Source organism: Oratosquilla oratoria, chromosome 28 (assembly GCF_046742065.1).
Source record: "Oratosquilla oratoria isolate Oo_2021 chromosome 28, ASM4674206v1, whole genome shotgun sequence".
In the NCBI taxonomy this organism is placed as follows: Eukaryota; Metazoa; Arthropoda; class Malacostraca; order Stomatopoda; family Squillidae; genus Oratosquilla; species Oratosquilla oratoria.
Window position 1 is genome coordinate 14,194,623 of NC_134804.1, and position 24,848 is coordinate 14,219,470.

At 42.4% G+C, this 24,848-nt stretch overlaps 1 protein-coding gene across 4 annotated transcripts in view; it reads right to left on the reverse strand.

Annotated features, from left to right (window-relative positions):
• Positions 1–24,848, reverse strand: part of lig (ubiquitin-associated protein-like lingerer) — a 94,488-nt gene that overhangs the window by 13,719 nt on the left and 55,921 nt on the right. For 2 of the 4 annotated variants that reach the window (XM_076210968.1, XM_076210966.1), the window contains exons 8-12: positions 21,732–22,061; positions 11,519–11,770; positions 11,183–11,357; positions 5,087–5,385; positions 2,990–3,109 (exon numbers count right to left, since the gene is read on the reverse strand). In XM_076210968.1, coding sequence (XP_076067083.1) covers positions 2,990–3,109; positions 5,087–5,385; positions 11,183–11,357; positions 11,519–11,770; positions 21,732–22,061 — 1,176 coding nt within the window. The remainder of the gene's footprint in view (positions 1–2,989; positions 3,110–5,086; positions 5,386–11,182; positions 11,358–11,518; positions 11,771–21,731; positions 22,062–24,848) is intronic. The other 2 variants (XM_076210967.1, XM_076210969.1) reach the window with 2 other exon arrangements.

Below are 24,848 nucleotides of genomic sequence, written 5' to 3' on the forward strand. Positions count from 1 at the left end.
CTGAATACTAGGTTTGAGTGACTGTAATAAATCAGGAGCATGAATATTTACAATAGTCGCCATAAGTATTGATGCCACACCCTTCCCAAAAAAGCAACAAGGAAAAAATTATATTGTCAGAAAAATGGTACAAAACTTATTTTTGAACATTTACTCCTTCTTTAGTACTTTGTGACATTTCCCTTCCATTTGATGACTTCCTTCAGTCTTCTTGGGACACTATCAGCAAGATTGTTAAGCTTTTCCACTGAGAACTCTGCCCAGATCATGCGCACTGCTGCCTCCAGCTTTGGGAGAGACGAGGTGTTATACCTCTCCAGACCTTTTTTCATCAAACTCCAGAGACTCATAACAGGATTGAGAAAATTAGAAAGAATACAAAGAGCAACAACAAAGATGGCCCCAACACTTTCAAACCTGACATATGAACAGACTGGCCGAACTGGAATTGCTGACCCTGGAACAAAGAAGAGAATGAGGGGACCTACTAACCATCTACAGAATTATGAAAGGAAAAGAATGCCTTGATAGAGAGGACTTATTAAATGGGACAGAGGAAAAACAAGAGGACATGCAATGAAACTCAAAAAGGATAACTACAGAAGAGACCTCAAAAAGAACAGCTTCCCACACAGAGTGATAGATATATGGAACAAATTGGATGAAAAAATAATGTGTGCAAACACAATACAAGAATCTAAGAACAAACTTGATCTTGCAAGATACAAAAACGGGTCACCACAAGCATAGGTCCCCTTCCCGTATAATACAACTAGGTAAATACAGACACCAAACCACTGAGAATTTACGTAAAATCGAAGGCAAAGCGCGGAGCTCCAGTAATGTAATCCTCCCACTGTCGAATCTCAGACAGCAGCCTGGAAACACTGCATGCCCTGGTGGCAGCCAACCATAGTCTTGCTGCCAGGCATACAAAAAATTATCTGGCTCACTCGGGATATTGAGGGTGAGGGACTTCAATTTGTGGCAAGTACTGACATCAGCATTATCGCGTCCATACTTATGGCAGCTAAAGTACATATACCAGTTTTTTTTCCCCCTTTACAAGGGAGATAGCCAAAGTCAAAGGTATAAATCCACTCACACTCATTTCATCCCCACATACTCTACTCCCATTCACACACACACACACCAAAGGCTTTTCCCCCCCTGCAAGGAAAGTAGCCAAAAAACAAAGGCATAAAAATCCACTTCCATCCATTCCGACCCCAAATACTACACTCCCATTCACTCCCCTGCCTCCCTCTTATCTTGGCTCCTCCTGGATGATGGGTCATCCCTGCATCTCGCCCATTGCCCTGGGTCAGAAGCAGTGTCACAAGATACAGCACACCCACAGCAAGGCCACTTCATTAAAATGGTGAACCCTCATACAGAAATGGAGAAGATGGGGAGAAATCCTTTTGAGCTGCATCAATTCATTTTTACACATACTCCCTCACAACCCCATCTCCCACCCACTCCCCCTCATGCATCACAACTTCATCCATACACAACCATTCTCCATTCATTCCTATCGTCTGTCCTCTCCCATCCTTCCTTAAAAGACTTTCCCCTTTTCCAATGCCTCTTACCCCATCCATCCATCCATCTCATCCTTGGTCACCCCCTCATGTTCACTCCTTCCACCTATGCCTTCCACACCTCCTTACTAATCTTTCTTCACTTTTTCCATGTGTCCAAACATCCCAATACTCTTCCATCAACCCTACCTCCCAACTTCCTTTCCACCCCCGTTTTCCTCCTTACCTCCTCGTTTCTCACTCTATCCAGCCTAGTAACCCCTATCATACTTTTCAGGCACCTCATCTCAAACACATTCAAACTCCTCTCTTATGTTCCATGTTTCTGCCCCATACAGTGCTGTTGACACAATCACTCTTTCATTTAATCTCCTCTTACCACCCATTCCTAAATGTCTATTTTTCATTACACTTTTTAATCCTCCAAGGCATTTACTTACTTCTCTCAATCTACATTCTACCTACACTCCTCCCTTTCCTTCCACAATTGCACCCAAGTATCTAAAACTATCTCCTTCCTCAAGACTATCTCCCTTGATATTCACTTCCAGTCTGCTGCCACATTCTCCCCTTGTACATCTCATCACTTTACATTTACCCACATTGATCTTCAACTTTCTTCTTTTGCACACCTTCCTAAACTGTGTCACTATCTTTCTCAATCCCTCCTCTGATCCTGCAACAAGAGCAGTTTCATCAGCAAACAACAACTGGCTTATCTCTCACTTTTCTCCATTTTCTCTAACCATCTCCAATACCTGACCCACCATCCTTGCATTCACCTCTTGTACCACCCCATCCATGTATGAATTGAATGGCCAAGGTGATATAACACATCCCTGATGAAGTCCCACCTTTACCTCACACCACTCACTCTCTCCATTTCTGATTCTAACAGTCCTCTCTGGTCAATAGAATTCCTTGGCTTATAAAAACTTTGGAGAAAAAAGAATAAAAGACCAAGCATTGTTGGAGTGTTCATTTGTTGTCATTTGGCAGGGCAGCCATATTGAATTTTGTGTGGTTCAGTGAACAGACATCAAGTGGCATTGTTGTTGAGCTGCTATGTGGAGTGCTGGGTCCCCAGTGTAAAGGAAGAGGTGACTGGAGCAGGGTTGGTGAAAAGACTGATTGGAGCTAATGCCAAGGAAGAGGTGGGTGGATGGGGAGAATAAAGTTCTTGGTGCTCATGGATATACTGAAGAATGTATAGACTATGATGACTAACATCTACATCAAAGACAAACCAGCAGTATTGCAAGGAAAGAAAGAGTATTTCCATAGAAATGAAGCCCAAGGGAGCTAACCACCTTGCACTGGGGTATGCTAACAAGCGGTTGGGGGGAGGGGGGTTCATTTCTTACCCATTACACTTCTGAACATTGAGAATATTTTATCCTTTCTGATGATGGAGTTCAGTAACCAAAATGATACATCATTCTCACCTGCTGGTTCATTGTAGACGGCACAGGGGATGAATTCTGATCCGTTCTAAATTTTCCCTCCGTTGCTGAATATGCTGCTGACGTAATGTTACCATCACGGCCTGCAAGACTTGTTGGTGCCTGAAATGCATAACAAATTAAAATTAAATATGATCAATTCCTCCATAAGGAGCCAAGAGATTATGTAAAGGGAAACAAACATGTTGGATGGGTGTGGGATGGGTGGAGAGTGGGTTGTATTGGCTGGTTACCTCCCTTGTGAGGGAGGAGAAGCCTTTAGGTATAATATAGAGATACATACATACATATACCAAGGCTTTTTCCCCCTTACAAGGGAGGTAGCCAAAAAGGGAAAGGCATAAAAACACTCCCACCCATTTCATCCCTACATACACTCCACACCCCTCCCACCCTCCCTCTCATCTGAGCACCTCCTGGATGACGGGTCATCCCTGCACCCTGCCCACCACCCTGGGTCAGAAGCAGTGTCGCAAGACACAGCACATCCACAGCAAGGCCGCTTCATTTAATTGGCGACCCCCCCTCTCCGTCCCCCCTTGCATATAAGGAGAGGACGGGGAGAAATCCCTTCGGGTTGCGTCAAAATTTACTCACACATACTACCCCACCCCCCACCCCCCTGCCCATTCCTCCTCATGCACACACAATCGCTTCTCTCAATCTACATTCTACCTCCACCTTTTCCTGCTACACTTGCACCCAAGTATCTAAAACTATCCACTTCCTCCAGTCGCTCTCCCTTAATGTTTACTTCCAGTCTACTGCCACTTTCACCCCTTGTACATCTCATCACCTTACTTTTACCTACATTTATCTTTAGCTTTCTTCTATCACATACTCTCCCAAACTCTGCCACCAGCTTCCTCAATCCCTCCTCTGACCCTGCCACAAGCGCAGTGTCGTCCGCAAACAACAGCTGGCTCACCTCCCACTTTTCTCCATTTTCTTTAACCATCTCCAATCCCTGACCCACTACCCTAGCATTCACCTCTCGCACCACCCCATCCATGTATAAGTTGAACAGCCAGGGCGACATAACGCATCCTTGACGAAGTCCCACCTTTACTTCAAACCACTCACTCTCTCCATTTCCAATCCTGACACAAGCTCTACTACTCTCATAAAAACTCTTGACAGCTCCCAGAAGCTTTCCTCCTATCCCATAAATCTGCATAACCTCCCACAGTGCCTTTCTGTCTACCCTATCATAAGCCTTTTCCAGATCCATAAAAGCCCAAAAAACATCCTTCCCCTTTCCTATAGCTTTCTCACATATCTGCCAAGAAAATATCTGCATCTTTCATAACTTCTTATTTATACAGTGAATCCTCGTTATACAGTACATATGCGTTTCTGAAAACCTTACCGCAAATTGAAATTACCGTATACCGAACGCGGGAGGAGACTGATTGTTGTGGTGGCCACACGGCGTGGTGGCGCTACAGTATGGTGTAAACAAAACACAAGCAGATACCGTATCTACGAATTTTTCTTACCGAAAATAGAATCAAGGGTAGTAATGACCAAATACCGTAACTGTGAATTTACCGGATAAAGAATTACCGTATAAGGAGGACTCACTGTGACTATAAATTGACCAATTGATCGACATGTTGCCCCAGGTGTCTCTTGCAGGTGGGCTACAGTTCCCAAGTAACCAGCAGCTTGAGTGACTTGTGGGCTCATCCAGTAGCTACTATTAGTTACCTGGGAGCCATAGGTCTCATGCAAGAGACCCAGAGCAACAGAATGACTGATTCTGACTACCACTTGGATATTTTATTCATGTGTTACCCCTCTGGAACAGAAGAGCTCAAGATGAATCCTGAACTATGTGATATATTTGAAACAGCTGTCATTTAAGAGTAGATCAACGATTCTAAATGCATGCTCACATGTAGAAATGTTTTTCCAACTTCCAATACAACAGAAAAGACAATCTTGGCATATTTACCATCTGAAAGTCTTGAAAATTACAATTATTGCAATTCCTTGCCAATAATGTGCATTCGTTATAACTACTACAATATAGATACAGACACACAACCAATACAATTTTCCTAATAATATCCTTACCATATGTGGCATTCTTTGCTGCATGAGCTGAAGTTCTTCATAAGAATACATGGCATGCTGCTGAAGCCCTGTGTAGAAGGCAGTGGGCAAAGCGGCTCCCTGTAGCGTTGGGGGAGAGACATACTGTGAAGGGGGGATCATCTGTTGGGCCTGTTGTTGTTGCTGTTGCTGCTGCTGCTGTTGTTGTTGCTGTTGCTGCTGCTGTTGTTGTTGGACCTGATGTTGTGGGTGTTGTTGATGTTGATGATGCTGATGAACACCAGGAGGAACACCTGGAACAAGTCCACTTACACCTTTCCCTGAAAAATTACAATATGAATGAAAATGTACTTTAATTGCTTTCCTCTAAATTATCACTGAAGTGAACACATGAAATGAACTATAGTAAGTCATGGCATACCTTAGAACAAAAACTTTATTGAGAAATGTGGAGGTAAAACCAATGATGAGGTGGCTTGAGCATATATGGCAAGAATGAATGATTAGCTAAGAGAATGGAAATCTGAAACAAGTGTTAACTAAGAAAAAGACCTAATTGATATGGATGAATAAGGAGAAAGTAAGTATGGATGTTCATGGTATGTTAGGGAAACAAAGAAAATTTAGCACATGAGACGGAAAAGTGTGGAGAGATGTAGGGAGTGGTAGAATGGGAAGGGAAAAGGGAAAGGAGAGAAAGAGAGGAAGGAAGGAAGAAAGGAAGGAAGGGAGGGAGGAGAAGAATGTTAATAAAGAAATGGTGACAGAGGGTGATGGAGGAAGGAAGATGAGGGGAGGGGGAGGGGGAGGGAAGGGATGGAAAGAAGAGGCATACTGAGAAGAGGAAGGAGGAATAGTTAGTGAAGGGAAAAAGAAGGGAATGGGGAGAAAAGGGAATGAGGAGTAAAGGGTAATGAATGAGATGGAGGGTGGGAGCAAGAATGTAAATGGGGATGGGAAAGTGAATGAGACAAGGCAGGGGAAAGAAAAGGGTGGGAAGGGAAGGGCAGGAGAGAAGAGGAGAGGGGAAGGAGGGGGAGGGAAGAAAAGGGGGGTAGGAAGGGTATGGAAGGGCATGGAAGTTAAGGCGAGAAGGAAAAAAAAAAAAAATAATAATAATGATAATAACAATAAGGAAAGGCAGACAAAGGTAGGGAAGGGCATGGTAGAGATACACACACACACATACATACATATACCAAGGCTTTATCCCCCTTACAAGGGAGGTAGCCAAAAAAGGAAAAGGCCTAAAATCCTTCCCACCCATTCCATCCCTGAATACACTCCACACTCCTCCACCCACATGCGCATATTATATATATATATATATATATATATATATAGATATATATCTATATATATATATCTATATATATATATATATATATATCTATATATATATATATATATATATATATATATATATATATATACATACACCAAAGGCTTTTTCTCCCTTACAAGGGAGGTAGCCAAAAAACAAAGATATTAAAACCACTCCCATCCATTCCATCCCCACATACTCCACTCCCATCCACCTCCCTCCCTCTTATCTTGGCACCTCCTGGAGGACGGGTCATCCCTGCATCTCACCCACAGCCCTGGGTCAGAAGTAGTGTCGCAAGACACAGTACATCCACAGCATGGCTGCTTCATTAGATCAGCAACTCCCCCTCTCATGCAGAAATAGAGAAGATGAAGATAAATTCCTTTGGGCTGTGTTAATCTATTTTTCACACATACTCCCTCACCAGTCCCATCCCCCACCTACTCCCCCTCATGTGTTGCACCATCATCCATACACATTCTCCATTCAACCCTTTCTTCTGTCCACTCCCATCCTTCCTTAATAGACATTCCCCTCTTTCCCAATGCCTCTTTTACTCCATCCATCCATCTCATCCTTGGTTGTCCCCTCATGTTCACTCCTTCCACACCTCTTTTACTAATCTTTCTTCACTCATTCTTTCCATGTGTCCAAACCATCCCAATACTCTCTCATCAACCCGATCTCCCAACTCCCTTTCCATCCCTGTTCTCCTTCTTACGAGGGAGGGAAGGGGGTGAATGGGAGTGAAGTATGTGGGGATGAAATAGGTGGGAGTAGATTTCATGCCTTTGTTTTTTGGCTACCTCACTTGTAAGGGGGGAAAAGCCTTTGGTATACATATGTACTGTTCTTTATTGTAAAGATGGCAGTAAATTGGAAATGAGTATTCAGGGAGAGAGACTGGAGGAAGTAGATAGTTATGGATACTTGGATGCGAATGTGGCGGGTAAGGGAGGAGTGGAAGTGGAGGTAGAATGTAGACTGAGAGAAGCAAGTAAATGCCTTGGGGAATTAAAAAGTGTCATGAGAAATAAGACATCTGAGAATGGATGCTAAGATGAGATTGAATGAATGGATGCTTGTGTTGACAACACTGTATGGGGCACAAACATGGAACATAAGAGAGGAAGAGTTTAAATGTGTTTGAGATGAAATGCCTGAGAAGTAAGGTAAGCGTTACTAGGCTGGATAGAGTGAGAAACAAGGAGGTGAGGAGGAGAGCATAAATGGAATGGGAGTTGGGAAATAGAGTTGATGAAAGAGTACTGGGATGGTTTGGACACATGGAAAAAATGAATGAAAAAAATTAGTAAAAGAGGTGTGGAAGGCAGAGGTGGAGGGAGTGAACATGAGGGGGTGACCAAGGATAAGATGGATGGATGGAGTAAAAGGAGCATTGGGAAAAAGTGGAATGCCTGTTGAGGAAGGGAGAAGACAGAAGATAGGGGCAAGTGCAGGACGGTTGTGTATGGGAGATGCTGTGATTCATGGAAGGGAGTGGGTGGGGTATGGGGGGTGAGGAAGTATGTGTGAATGATGTTTTGACACAGCCTGGTGAATGTTTACGAAACCGATGCAGTTGATGTCAGCACAGTTAGGAGATGGGTTCTTCGATTTCAGAGTGGCGACAGAGATGTGAGTGACTCACACTCCCCAGTAAAGACACAGACATCTGCAGGCAAAGTGATGTGCACCATCTTCTGGGACAGGAAGGGCATCATCCTCCTGGATTTCTTGGAACCAGGGGCAACTGTCAACTCTGACCTTTACGTTGAAACGTTGACCAAGCTGAAGGCCTGGATTGCCTGTGTAAGGCCAGAGAAAAGGGAAACATTCTGTTTGCAACATGACAATGCCAGGCCACACACAAGTTTGAAGACCACGGAATGTGTGACAAAGTTCGGCTGGACAGTGTTGTCTCACCTACCGTATAGTCCCAACCTGGCACCGTCAGACTTCCACTTGTTTGGACCTCTGAAGGCCACATTACATGGGCAGCGTTTCCCTGACAACAACACCATAATCACAACCATGAAAAAATGGACCGCCTTGGCAGGTGCTGACTTTTACGACTGAGGCATCAAGGCTCTTGTTCATCGCTGGCAAAAGTGCATTGAGAATGGTGGTGACTACATAGAAAAATAAATTCTGGAGCACAAAAGGTTGCTTGTTTTAATGGTGCCACTCCTGTCTTCATAGCTCTTCAACTTTTTGAGTTAAAAACTAGGAGGCATTACTTTTGGAACGGCCCTTGTATTAAAGGAATTACCAATCCCTAAAGACCGTTCTTCCTTACAGTGTTATTCATATGTGTTTTCCTATTATTCACATTAGGTTTCCTGATTCTCTGACAAGATCAGACTTCTTATTACCGCCGACACTTTTCCTCTGGGTCCAGAGGCCCTGAAAGCCATTGATGATCTCAAAGAAATGACTGGGAAGGCTGTTGTACACTCATCTGATGAAACTATTCCTTTAGTAGTTGAAACTGATGCACCCAATACAAATACAGCCATTGCTGCTACTCTGAATCAGGCAAGCCTTCCAGTTGCCTTTTTCTCTTGCACTCACACACCTACTGAATGCAAACACTCTGCAGTAGAAAAGGAGGAGTGTGCAATTGTGGAACCTGTAAAAAGGTGGTCTTGCTACTTGACAGGACAATGTTTTACCTTAGTTATGGACCAACAGGCTGTCAGCTTTATGTTCCATATGAAATGACTTGGAAAAATCAAGAACAATAAAATTCAATGATGGAGGATTGAATTGGGGTGCTACAACTATGACATCATGTACTGTCCTGGTAAATACAACATTCCTACAAACTCTCACGTGCTCACTGTAGACCTACGGTCAATAACGAGAAACTATCTGAGCTCCATGCTTGACTTTGCCATCCTGATGCAATAAGACTTGCTCATTCTATCAGAACGAGAAATTTTCCTTATTCCATGGAAGATGTGAGGAGGGTGTGTTCAGAATGTCCTCAATGTGCCTGATTGAAACCTAAGTTCTACAAACTACACCAAACTCCCCTTCTCAAGGCCAAGCAGCTCTTTGAATGTCTTAGTCTAGACTTCAAAAAACCTCTACCTTCGAACTCCAGAAACCACTATATGCTCATGGTGGTGGATGAGTATTCTTGTTTTCAGTTTGCATTCAGCTGTCAGAACATGACTATTGGTACTATAATCCATTGTCTAAATCAGATTTTTGCAATATTTGGTATGCCTTCCTACCTACATTCTGATCATGGATCCTTGTTAATAGCCAAGTATCTATATGAATTCTTCCACAATCTTGGTATTGCCACTAGTTGAACAACACCTTATAATCCTTGAGGAAATGGGCAGCGTGAGAGGTATAATGCTATAATCTGGAAGCACATAACCCTTGCTCTGGCATCTAAGAATCTTCGAGAATGTCAATGTGAAACAGTGCTACCTGATGCTCTTCATTCAGTTAGATCTCTGCTCTGCACAGCCATCAATTCTACGCCTCATGAGAGGCTCTTCTCATACCAGTGTCGATCTCCCAGTGGCCATTCTTTGCCAACTTGGTTATCTGTTCCTGGACCTGTCTTACTACGACACCACCTTCGCACCAATAAATATGAGCCCCTCACTGATGAGATTTGGTTGTTTGAAGCAAATCCACAATACACTCATGTAAGATTTGCTGATGGATGTGAATCAACAATATCAGTGCATGACTTGGCTCTGACTGGTAATGTATCTTTGTATGAGAGGCAAAAGGATCTCAACATTGGTCCTTCTGCTGAGACAGGTTTGAAGAAGATACTTTCGGAGTCTACTGCCGATTCATCTGAGTTGAATTCTTCTGATGCTGTAGGTAATCAGAGTATATTTATCAAGGAAGGAAATATGAAGGTTGATTTGCTTCCAGCTCAGGTATCTGGTGCTCCAGCTGGTCTTCAATATAGGGATGAGCCCTCCACTCCCACGCATACTGGTCCTGAACAACTGTGCCAATCTACATGAGAATGCCACAAGCCTCTTTGCTACATAGAGCAATGATTCATCAAGGGAGGGGAGAATATGGTGATCTGGGCTTTATAAAACTAATTGTACTTGTAGTTGAAATGGATATAATTTCTTATACTGCTTTTTTTGTTTCGTTTTCAGACTGTGCTGATGTAATTCAGTCAAATAAAGCCTAAAGAAAGTTTCTGAGTGTTCTTTGGGAATACCACACACCCATCATCCAAAAGGAGCCAAGAAAAGAGGGAAGGAGGTGGTGAATGGGAGTGGAGTATGTAGAGATGAAATGGGTGTGAGTGGATTTGTGCCTTTAATTTGGCTACCTCTCTTATAAGGGGGAATAAGCCATTGGTATATGTATATATTGTGTTACATTTGATAGCTGCATGCACTGTTCCCACCATTACCACCATTTTGTGAAACAATAAGGGACATCTACTCTTATTCATTCTCACATGGCTGGACCATCTCAGGTTGGCCTGTTACATTTCTTCCAATTTATTCAATACCTCTGTCCATTTATAAACCTTACTGTTCTTTATTGTGCTACATTTGATAACTGCATGCACTGTTCCCACATGACTTCTCTCTTGCATCTCATCACACATACCTCATTCTATTGATGCACACACTCCTTTCATTGTTTTCAATGGTGTCCTAGGCAAGTTTTTATTGCAAAAATTAATCACTCTTATGACTGGCAACACTTTGGTGGCAATGAATTTGCATGCTTAGAATGTGTACTATGTAAGCTCTTGTAAAAGTAAAATATGGCGCACAACTCACGTGTACCTGGCACAGGTTTGGTGGTCTGTGCACTGTGTGATGATGCTGTGTTGAGGTTGCCAGGAAGAACTGCTGGTCCTCCACTATTGTTGTTACTGGTACCATTACCAGACTGAGTTACTGGTAAGGAACTTGTTAAACTTGTACCCGGTGGTGCTGTCTGGTCAACATACGCCTGGGAAAACAGGCACAATAGAATTAAGCACTTACCAATACAAAACAATCCTATCCTCTTGGCATTCTCAAAATAATTTATTTTATAGCAGGTCAAACAGAGGTTTCTATCATAAACCTCATACACTTATCACATTTCCTTCAGTTTCAACCCCTCCTCACCTGACTGGAGTCCTTCGTGGATGTGGTGGAGAGCCCTGATAAGGACTTGGCAGAGGCAATGGATGCTAAAGAGGAGGAGTGACTAGAAGAGTTGACATAGCTATTCTGGTACTGCGCTCCACCTCCAGAAGCGCTCACACTACTTGTAAAGCCACTTGGTCCATATCCACCACTGCTTTGACTGCTGCCTGAACTGGTTCCATAGTTATTACTACTTGCCTGTTGCTGGCCACTGCTTGAATAGGATGAGTTCTGTAATGCAAACAATGGATTGAAAGCCTCATTCATTTAATATTGATGTAGATGTCTTGGACGTATAGTATTCGGCACTTTTTACTCACAATAGACATTATTCCCCATCTTCTACCCCAGGGGTTCTCATTAGGGATGAAATTCACCCCCAGGGGGGAATTTTGGGATTTCTGGGGGTGATTTGTGACCACAGTCAGCTTACGGGGTGAGGAAAGCAATTATAGGTTTTGGCCTATCTGGCCTGTCACCTGGGCTGGATTTATACTAATTTGGGAAAAATATATACTAATTAGGAAAAAATAAAAGGGTTTTTAGTAATATTTGCATATTATTTAGAATGCACCTTTTGAAACAGACAATCTTGGAAAGGAGGGAGGGAATGACATTCTGACAAATGGTGAAAGGGGTGAATGGGCCAAGTAAGGCTGAGAACCCCTGTTCTACCCCTTACTTTATCCTATTTCCTGCATTGCAAGGAAACTAATGATAAGGAGATATCCCTTTTTCCCTCCTTCCTGATTCAACTAAGTAAAAATTATATCCCTCCCATGAGAAGGAAAAACCACACTTGCATGACTGCATTCTGGTCATCATCCAACATCAAGACAAGCAACTCAGGATAGGCCTAGCCACATTAACAAACTACCTCTGGTAAAAATATCAAAAAAGACAATTAACACCTCATCTTACACTCCTTCACCCAAGCCATACCAACAAGAAAACAAAAAAACCTGATTTACTTCTACCACTTCATTATATGGTGACCCTTCCTTCTCATCAACAACAATTTACATATACTGTATACACCAACGGGTTTTTCAACCTTACAAAGGCATAAATCCACTCCCACCCATTTCATCCCCACATACTCCACTCCCATTCACCACCCCTCCCTCCTTCTTTTCTTAGCTCCTCCTGGATGATGTGTCACCTCTGCACCTCACCCACTGCTTCATTTAATCAGCGACCTCCACTCTCCATCCCCTCATGCAGAAAAAGAGAAGGCTGGGAGAAATCCCTTTGGGCTGCACCAAAATATCATCCACACATACTTCCTCACTCCGCCATCCCCCACCCACTCCTACGCATCACAGTATCATCCATACACAACCATTCTCCACTCACCCCTATCTCCTGTCTTCTCCCATCCTTCCTCAACAGACATTCTCCTCTTTCCCAATGCCTCTTTTACCCCATCCATCTATCTCATCCTTGGTCACCCCTTCATGTTCATTCCATCCGAGCTCCCTCTGCCTTCCACACCTCTTTTACTAATCTTTCTTCACTCATTCTTTCCAATGTCCAAACCATCCCAATACTCTTTCATTAACCTGATCTCCCAACTCCCTTTCCATCCCCACTCTCCTCCTCACCACCTCGTTTTTCACTCTATCCAGCCCAGTAACCCATATCATACTTTTCAGGCATTTCATCTCAAACACATTCACACTTTTTCTTCCTCTCTTATGTTCCATGTTTCTGCCCTTTATGTAATCTCCTCTTACCATCCATTCCCAAATGTCTATTTCTCCTTACACTTTATAATCCTCTAACTTGCTTCTCTCAATCTACATTCTACCTCCAACTACACTCCTCCCTTTCCTGCCACATTCGCACCCAAGTATCTAAAGCTATCCACTACCTCCAGTCTCTCTTCCTTGATACTCACTTCCAATTTGCTGTCATCCTCTCCCCTTGTACATCTCATCACCTTTTACCCACATTTATCTTCATCTTTCACACACCTTCCCAAACTCTGTCACTACATACATATACCAAGGCTTTCCCCCCTTACAAGGGAGGTAGCCAAAAAAGGAAAATGCATAAAATCATTCCCACCCATTCCATCCCTGAATACACTCTACACCCCTCCACCCTCCCTCTTATCTTAGCACCTCCTGGATGACGGGTCATCCCTGCACCTTGTCCACTGCCCTTGGTCAGAAGGAGTGTCGCAAGACACAGTACATCCACAGCATGGCTGCTTCATTAAATCGGCGACCCCCCCTCTCCGTCCCCCCATGCATAAAGGAGAAGACGGGGAGAAATCCCTTCGGGCTGCGTCAAATTTTGCTCACACATACTACCTCACCCCCCATCCCCCCGCCCATTTCACCTCATGCATCACAACATCATCCATATACAATCATTCTCCATTCACCCCTGTCTTCTGTCCTCTCCCGTCCTTCCTCAACAGACATTCCCCTCTTCCCCAAAGCCCCCTTCACCCCATCCATCCACCTCATCCTAGGATGTCCCTTCATGTTCACTCCCTCCACATCTGCCTTCCATATCTCTTTTACTAGTCTTTCTTCACTCATTCTTTCCATGTGTCCAAACCATCCTAATACTCTTTCATCAACCCTATCTCCCAACTCCTTTTCTACCCCTGTTCTCCTCCTCACCTCCTCATTTCTCACTCTATCCAGCCTAGTAACCCCCATCATACTTCTCACACACCTCATCTCAAACACATTCAAACTCCTTCTCTCTTCCTCTCTTATGTTCCATGTTTCTGCCCCATACAGTGCTGTTGGCACAATCACTCCTTCATACAGTCTCCTCTTAGCATCCATTCCCAAATGTCTATTCCTCATTACACTTTTTAATCCACCAAGGCATTTACTCGCTTCTCTCAATCTACATTCTACCTCCACCTTCACTCTGTCACTAACTTCCTTAATCCCTCCTCTGATCCTGCTACAATCGCAGTGTTGTCAGCAAACAGCAACTGGCTTATCTCCCACTTTTCTCCATTTTCTTTAACCATCTCCAATCCCCAGCTCAGCCTTGGCGTTTATGTCTTGCAGCACCCCATCCATGTATAAACTGAAGTTAAGGCAACATAACACATCCCTGTATCTCAAACCACTCACTCTCTCCATTTCTAATTTTAACACAGGCTTTACTATTCATAAAAACTCTTAAATGCTCTTAAGAGGTTTCCTTCTATCCCATATATCTGCAATACCTTCTACAATGCCTTCCTGTCTTCCTTATCATAAGCCTTTTCCAAATCCATAAAGGCCCAAAAAACATCCTTACCTTTTCCTAAAGCTTTCTCACAGATCTGACTCACTACTAAAACCTGATCCACACAACCCATTCTAAACTCACTGTTCCTCACCAATTACTCCCTCTGTTCCTCTCTTAATCCTCTCAATCAAAACATTCCCATAAGCCTTCCCAATTACACTCAACAATCCCCTCTGAAACTACTACACTCACACTTGTCCCATTTTCCTTATAAAGTGGAACTACACAGGCACTCCTCCAGTCCTCAAGCAATCTACCCTCTTTTAGATTAGAAAAACATTAAACCTCACCAGCCTGTCCATTGTACCTTCCCTTTTTAGACACTCCACATGACACCCATCTAAATCAAGTGCCTTACCTGCTCTCATATTTCTAATAACTGCTTTCAGCTCATTTTTTCTTATTTCTCCTCCATTTTCCTCTTTCTTCACTTTCATTTTCTTAGCACTTTCCACTGCAACTACCTTCCCTCCCCATCTCCCTTCACATTTAGCAACTCCTACAATACTCTATCCATCTTCTTTACACATACCAACACTTTCTCCTCCCCTACAAGGGAGGTAGCCAAAGTCAAAGTCATAAATCCACTCCCACCCATTTCATCCCCACATACTCCACTCCTATTCATCACCCCTCCCTCTTATCTTGGTTCCTCCTGGATGATGGGTCCTCCCTGCATCTTGCCCACTGCCCTGGGTCTTTCTTAAATAACAGGGCAAAAAGAAATCTATTCAAGACACAGCAATTTATCATCCATCCACAACCACATTCTATTAATACCTGTTTCTTACCCTCTCACTTCCCTGTACCCAAAGCTCCTTTCACCTCATCCATTCCACTCTTGGCCTTACCCCAAAGTTCATTCCATCCAATTATGCCTTCCACACTCTTTTTGCTTGTCCTTCTTCACTCATTCTTTCCATATGCTCAAACCAACCCAGTATGCTTTCATCAACCCAATATACCAGCACTCGCTCTCACTTCTACTTTCTGGCTAGCCTCATTTCTCACTCTATTCATTGTTGTAACATCCACCATTTCTTAAAACACTTCAACTCAAACATACTTAGGTTTCTCCTCCTTTCTGTTTCTTTTACATTCAAAGTCTCTCCTAGTACAGTTTCATGGGCACAATCATCCCTTCATTCAGTCTTCTCGTTATGTTCATCTGCAGGTATCTATTTCTCATGACAATTTTCGTTCCCAAAGACATTTACTCAATTCCCTTCCTTTATAATTTGCCTCCACCCTTAATCCTCCACTCCCTGCTACATGTGACCCTAAACATTATCTCTTCACTTAGTCTAGCATCTCTCCTGTAAGACTAATCTCAAATTCACACCTGTTCCCTTTGCATATATTATTATCTTCCTTTTGCCATTTACTTTATCTTTCTACTTTCACTTACCCTCCCAAATTCAACCACTAATTGCCTTAAACACTCTTCTGGCCAAGCCACAAATGTAATGTCATCAGCAAACTTGCTCACCTTCCACTTCCTTTTGCTTTCACCAGCTCCAAACTTTACATTTAAATCCTTTACCACACCATCCATGTACATGTTGAACAACCATGGGAACATTACACAACCCTGGTGCAACCCTACCTTTACCTCAAACCCCTCATTCTCTTCATTCCTAACAAGCTCTACTATTCACATAAAACTTTTTGACTACTAATAGCCCACCCCTATCCCATAGGCCTGCAACATGTCCCATAATGCCTCCCCATCAATCCTGTCATATACCTTCTCCATAAAAACCCCAAAATATACCTTTAGCTTTTGCCAAAATCTTCTCACACATCCGCCTTACTATGAAAATTTGATCCACACACCCTCTTCCTTTCCTAATTGCATATCAATCTTCCCCAATTACTCCATCTGTTCCCCTCCTAATCCTCTTCTTTACTTTTCTCCCTCATGCTTAACAAAAATCCTAAACTACTGGACCTCACATATGATACACACAAGACACTGAAGACTTAGTGAAGACAAACAAGAAAGTGAACATACTTATGACAATAGCTAGTACAAGATTTGGACAGCAGAGACACATACATAATACAATCATGAGAACCATGTAACCACAGCATGGTATACAACAATTAAGAAAATCAGGACATTGTACAGACAACATAAAATTAATCATTTAGAATAAAATACACACATATACCTAAAGGCCCTTTTCCCCATATAAGGAGGGTGGCTAGGTCAAAGCATATAACTACCATTCACCCATTCCATACCCATTCAAAAAAGGATTGGTTGTCCCTTCCATCTTCACTTCTTATGGATGACAGGTCATCCCTATTCCCTGTCAAATTGTTCAGGTCAGATGTAATGTAGCAAGTCACAAGACACAGCACCTCCACACCAATGCCCAACAGCAGACTATCAACTCCCTACTGTTTCATTACATAGTGACCCTCTCCCATCATCCATTTGAGAATTGACATAGCAAACAAGATGAAATACCTTCAACCCACATCAGTTTCTCATCTATTGCCCTCTCTTTTTCCTACTCAACAAACATTACTCTTGTACCAAGTTCCCCTTTCACCCCATTATCATTCTGCCCCTTCAGTTCACTCCATCAACTTTTGCCTTCCAAACTTATCTATTATCCTTTTTTTTTAACTCATTTTTTTGACATACCCAAACCATCCTAGTTTTTTTTTTATCAATCGCATCTACCAGCTCTCTATCCACTCCCACATTTCTCTATTAAACATCATAATCCCCACCATACTTTGAACCCTTAATCCCCAACAGACTTAGGCTTATTTCTGTTTCCTTTAAATTCCAACAGTCAACTTTTCGGTATTCTCTCTGCATTCATCCCCATATACCTATTTCTTGTGACACTTTTCTTTCCCCTAAGACATTTACTTGCTTCCCTTAATCCTATAAATCACCTCCACTCCTGTGCCTTCATTCCTTGTTACATGTGACTCTAAAACTTAAGTTCTCCATTTCCTCCAGCACTTCCTTTAAACTTCCTTTCCAATTCACTGCCAGCCTCATCACCTTACATTTGCCAACATCAACTTTCTCCTTTCACATACATACACCAATGGCTTTTGCCCCCTTACAAGGGAGGTTGCAAAAAGGCATAAAATCCGGTCTCACTCATTTCATCCCTGCATACTCCACTCACATTCAACCCCCTCCCTCCCTCTCATCTTGGCTCCTCCTGGATGATGGGTCATCCCTGCATCTTGTCCAATACCCAGGGTCGGAAGTAATGAAGCAAGACACAGCACATCCACAGCAAGGCTGTTTCATTTAATCAGCAACCCACTCTCCATCCCCTCATGCAAGCAAAGAGAAAATGGGGAGAAATACCTTTGGGCTCTGTCTAAATATCACACACATATACTCCCTTATCCCCTTCCATGCATCACTGCATCATCCATACACAACCATTCTCCACTCACCCCTATCTTCTCCCCTCCTTCCCAAACAGACACTCCCCTCCCACCCAATGCTCCTTGCCACATCTATCCATCTCATTCCCAGTTGCCCCCTCATGCTCACTCCCTCCACCCCCACCCCCCACATCTCTCCCACCAATCCCTCTTCACTCATTCCTTCCATGTGTCCAAACCATCCCAACACTCCCCAATCAACCCCACCTCCTCCTCTATCCCTGCTCTCCTCATTTCTCACTCTATCCAGCCTAGCAACCCCCCACCAGGCATTTAATCTCAAATACATTCAAATTTCTTTCTTCCTCTCCCATGTTCCAATAATTCTGCCTCTTACATACCTTCCCAAATTCTACCACCAGTCTCCTCTGACTCAGCTATGAAGTGTCATCAACAAAACAACCGACTTACCTCTCACTTCCATTCTCACCAGCTACAATCTGTTGGTAAGCACCCATGCCCTGTACACCCCATTCATACACATACTGAACAAACAATGTGACATTTTGCACAAAATTGGTGCAACCTCCAACCCCCCACTTCATCTCAAATAATTCACTCTCTTCATTCCCTACTCCCATACAAGTTACTTGCACAAAAACTTTTAACCATCCTCACCAAACTTCCCCCTATGCCATACATCACTCTCCATTATACCTTTCTGTCAACCATGCCACACCATCTTCAAATCCATAAAGACCAAAGGACATCCTTACATTTTGCAAAAATTTCTCATATCTACCTTACTATGACCATTCTATCTACACACCCTTTTCCTTTCCTAAATCCACACTGCTCTTCCCCAGTTCCTTCCTCTGCTCCATTTCTAATCCTTTAATACCCTCCCAAACCTATTATCAATTATACCTAACATTCTTTCTACAGCTACTACATTAACATTTGTCCCCTTTTCTTTTGCACTGTGAAACTATACATGTATTCCTCCAGTCCTCTAACACAATTATTTCCCATTAGGTAATAATCTTATTACCATATTCACAATAACTGATCCTCTTCATCAGTCATGCTACATGACATCTATCTATCCCAGGTGCCTTACCAGCTCTCAATGCTCTTTGATTCTTTTCTTTTCCTATACCCTTGTCATTTTTCTCTTCCACCACAGTCACTTTCCTGGCTTCTCCCACTGCTACACTAACCCTCCCTAACCTCCTCTATATTCAACAAATCCCTAAAATTCCCTACCAGTCTTATCTTCATTGTCTGAACTTCCACTACCATCTGTCTATTCTTCTCCACCTGACTCGTCCCATTCATTTTTTCATTTTCTTCCATAAAACACTCTTTCCCAAAATTTTTTGTCAAACACCTACCACATTTTACATCTGCTCTTGCCTTTGCCTCTCTCATGTTTCCCTAGCTCATCTCACAATTTGCTACTTCTTCTGTTCCCTCCCATTCTCCACATACACATACTTTAACATTTTCTCCTTGAAACACACCCATTCTTTCTCTATTGCTGTGTTCTCTTATTTTTCATTAACTCCCATACTTCTCATAGTTTGATATTCATTTTTTCCTTTTCATTTAATTTGCAAACCATCAGCAATTCTCAGCCTACCTTTTTTTTTCTATCCTCTTCCAATTTACCTCCACTCTCAATTTCCTTTCTACCAATCTCCTGCTCTTTCCCCTGAATACATTTACACCCAGATAACTTCCAATCTTTCTTTTGGGTACAACCACATAGTCCATTAACACCCTCTTGACCACTCTCACATTCTTCATCTAGTTCTATGTATACTTGCTTGTCTCTCTTAAACACCGTGTTCACTATCACCTCCTTTCTTAACATATCTTTAACATCGCTGTTATTATTCTTATCTGACCCCTTGTCCTTGCCCCGATACCATCTATTGGCTATTTCTTCCTCTAGATTAAAAAATCAGAGACCCCCAAACACTATTACATTTACATTCCTCCCAAAACCCTCGATGCATTCATTTCTATCAATCTAATAAGCCTCCCTCTTTTCTTCACCCTTACCACTTCCAAGGCTCCTTACATACATACATACATCCCCCTTACATGGGGGATAGCCAAAAAGATAAAGGCATAGAAATCACTTCCACCTATTTCATTTCCCATATATTCCACTCCTCTCCACCCTCCTTCCTCCCTCCTATCTTGGCACTAGCAAAATCCCAAAACTATCATCCCTTAGAAAATAAAAATACACACACACACATATACACACTAAGGAAAATCAAACCAGACACTATTAAAGATGAGGCTATATAAATTAAAAAATTCCCAAACATCGACTTCAAACAATTTGGCCAAACAGCCATAAAAGCTTTCATTGACATTTTCAACTACTCTTAGTTAAACAACAAAATCTCAAACATGTGAAAAAGAGCTCAAATAATTCCTATATTGAAACCAGATCTCCTGAAAACCCTGCATCATACAGACCAATATCACTATCATCCACAATATCTGAGCAGATGGAAACCTTGGTACCAGAAACAATCAAAACAGAAATACCTACCAACCCCAATCAACATGGATGCAAGGAAAGTCAATCCACTTCTCACAAACACACAAAAAAGTGCTGGAAGGAGTCCCTAAAATCATACTATCCAAAATTATCAGAGGTAGACATTCAAACACTGACAAGAAACTAATCAGTCTACAAACATTTCTTTTGAACCACACTTGACTATACTTCTCTCCATCAGCTTTGACTGAATTTCTTCAACTGTACAAATAAGGCAAGCTGATGAGCAGCAACAATTCTACCCTAATGAAATAGAGACAACAGCTTCTTCCACAGATCAATGTGAGGGCCCATGGGCTGTGGCAGTTACTGTAAGGCTGTGGGTTTCCACTCAATGAGGCAACATTTACTGTTCACTTGTTCAAATCTTAGATCTAAACACAACCACCACCAAATAACATACCACTTTCAGCTGCACTTTCCATAAGAAAATTGTCTTCTAAAGCTTGACCCTGCTCATCAAAGCATGTCATATTCCAGTCCAAAGTATGTTTAAAATTTGATCATTTGCAATTCTACTGGTTAAGAGATATCAACAAAATTATTTGTCACTTCAATGGCAATCAAATCAAATATAAAGATGGTGGAAAACAAAAGTTGTAGATTGACGTACAAACCTGCAAATTTCCTCCTCAATAAATATAACCATCTGGCTTCATTTGATGTGTTCACCTTTAGGTAATTTTCATCATTTGTAAATCTGCCTTAATATTATACACAAAAAAATATTCAAACAATACTCCAGAGTCACCCATTTGGTGGTCTCGGACTACCTACTTGATGCCACTATGAATACTCCAGAAAACTCTGGGTTAAGACAACTAAACATGTTTCAGTTAATAACAACTGCACACCAGTTAAACATCAGCAGCTGTTTTACTTCTAAATATACAATACTGCCCTTAGATTTGACTACTGGCATCTATAAATCAGCACTACTAATTTGATCTCCATGGCTGCGCAGTGGCCCTTTACCTGTGAGGGAGTCTGTGCGTAGGGTGCAGAGGGTGGTGAGGGGAAGGAGGAGGGGGGCTTGGAACTGCTGTAGGAGGACTGATAGGCTGATGACCCAACTAGGCTCCCAAGACCCCCTGAGCTGCCACCACCACTACCACTACCACCTCCACCACCACTCTCGCTTTTCGAAACGGACGCTGCTGAAGCCAGATCAGACAGAGGCGTTGCATTAGTGGGCCCCCCTCGCTGGCTGGTGTAGGCCCCGGCAGAGGAGGAGGAGGAGGAGGAGGAGGAAGGCTTGCGTTCACTCGTTTGGGAGGGAGGGTATGGAATAGGCTCAGGTCCAAGCTGCAAGAAGGGCATACTAAGTGTTAGCGGCAGCAAAACGACAAACATTTCAAGTTTACACGGGCAAACACTAGCCAGGGTGCCTCTTCAGCTATTTCTATATATGTAAAAGACTTATCCTGGGACCTTACTGCAAAGACACGGTAAATAAACTGGGTACTATGAAAACCCCAGGCACAGGTTACAGGTGAAGTGCCACTACTTAAGATTAAATTGCCCATCTAGTTTAGTAACAGGTATATGGGGGAACTACTATTACTGAAATAGGAAAAATTGTTACTGTTAGGAGGGGGGGAAGGAGGGAGGAAAGAGGGAGAAAAAGATGGTTGGATGGATGAATGGAAGGAAGGAGGGAAGGAAGGAGGGATGAATGGAAGGAAGGAGGAAGGAAGGAAAGGAAAGGAGGGAAGGATGGAATAAAGGAAGGAAAGTGAGGAGAGAGAGAGAGAAAAAATGAGAGAAATACAGTGTGTGTGGAGAGAGGAAGAGAAAAGTGACAAATGGAGGAGTGAAGAGACATGAGAAGAAAGTGAAGAGAAATGTGTGGAGAAAGGAGTGAAGTGAAAGAGAGCAAAGATATGAGAGAAAGGAGGAAAGGGCGGAAAGAGAAGAAACAGAGAAAAGAGGTGAGGGACAACAAGAACAAACAAGGAAAGTAGAGCAAAATGAGAAAAAGGAAAAAGGGGAGAACAAATGAAAAGGGTGGGAGAAATGAGAATAAAAGAGAGAATTGGAAAGAGGCATCAAAAGAGAAGAGAGAGAGAGAAAGAGATGGGGGAGTGAGATGGAGAGAGAGAGAGAGAGAGAGAGAGAGAGAGAGAGAGAGAGAGAGAGAGAAGGGGGGGAGTGAGATGCAGGAGGGAGAGAAGGAGAGAGAGAGAAGGGAGGGAGTGAGATGCAGGAGGGAGAGAAGGAGAGAAAGAGAGATGGGGGGAGAGAGAGAGAGAGAGAGAGACAGAGAGAGAGAGAGAGAGAGGGGGAGAGATAGGGAGAGAGAGAGGGAGAGAGAGAGAGGGAGAGAGGGAGGGAGAGAGGGAGGGAGAGAGAGGGAGAGAAAGAGGGAAAGAAAGAGGGAAAGAAAGAGGGAAAGAAAGAGGGGAAGAAAGAGGGGAAGAAAGAGGGGAAGAGGGGGAGAGAGGGAGAGGGAAAGAGAAAATAGAGAGAAAAAAAGAGGAAACAGAAAAGAAAAAAGGAAACAGAAAGGAAAAAAGGAAACAGAAAAGAAAGGAGGAAATAGAGAAAAGAGAGGAAATGGACAGAAGAAGAGTGGAATAAAGAGAAAAAGGGCTAGATAGAAAAGAGGAGAGAGGAGACAGAAATAATAATCTTAAGAATCCAACACACTTGTATATACTGTATTTCTGTTTCTCATAGTAATGCATTCTAGCCATCATATTCAACTGTTCAAGTTCTAATAATGAATGGCTAAGTATGAAGGAATGGCACTAAATCAGTCTTTCACCTCTGATGAATTTGTTTCCTATCATTTTGTACAGAGGTTGTGAAACCACAATAAAGATGAATGCACATGCAATCTTTTGCTTGCATATCCCATTAATGTTTGTGTCTATGGTTAGGTATAAACAACAAGCAAAGGCACTTAGTGACACTAAGTAACAAGCAAGCAATGTAGTAATAAGAGATGGGTGTTAATTACATGAGCAGTTATTAGTATATCACAAGCATACAAAAATGTTTACTTTAATTCTTTATAATAATATATATATATTATAATTAGCCTGAACTGATTATTACTGGATATTAAAATTAGGTTTTAAGGACACTTTCAAATAATTTCAGAAAGCGTGAAACCAGTGGAAGTTTATCCGATTTTCTTCTCGATTAGATGAACAAATGATGGCTACCTACAAGTGGAGGTCCTCCAAGATGGTTGGAAAGAATCACTTCTCTGTCACCCATCTTTAAAACCTGTAAACATCCTTATCTCCACTTTGAAGAGCAGTCCCTTGAAACTTGATTTCCAGATCAGGTTTGAGATCTCTTATCAACTTTATATTTTCTCCATTGTTGCACATACGGCAAGCTTACAACTAGTTACTTCTCTTTCCATCCTACTACTACAAATTGGTGACATAGAAAGTCCTTAACTATAACCAATCAACCACTTAATCAATGGTTGCTTCATATTTTACTAAGTGGAAGACCTGCAGCCCCACAGTGCCTGGCAATGTTCCTTGGGCCCTCTCTAGGAAGAGACTTTGGACTGTTGTATTTGTATAAGACTGTTTCTATGTCACCAGCCAAAAGTGGTGTCAGGAGGGAAGCAGTCACCAAGTGTCTGCTCTCACTCTATATGTGAAAAATTGTAACAAATACAGCTTAAGTTGACAGAGATCTTGGCCCCAGTCTGGAGAATAAGTGTCAGAATCTTGGCATTTGTCATCCACAAACTTACTAACATCACTATTAATCCCACTATCCAAGTTATTCATGTACATAATGAACAATAAGGGACCCAAAACTGAGCCCTGGGGGACCCCACTACAAACAACCCCCCACCTGGATTTTACCCCATTTATAGTGACCCACTGTTTTCTGTCACTGATCCAAGCTCTAATACATCCCAACACTTTTCCTCCTATGCTGTGGGGCTGTGGGTTTCCTGTCAGTAAAACTCAAGGCAACAATTATTATTTTCATCAAGTCAGTCACTTGATTTCCCACAAGCTACAGAATCAACATAAATTCTTATATAAATATAAACTGCCCCACATTAATACAACATAGACAGAAGTACACAGTTTCTTCCCTGAGAGATCTATGGGA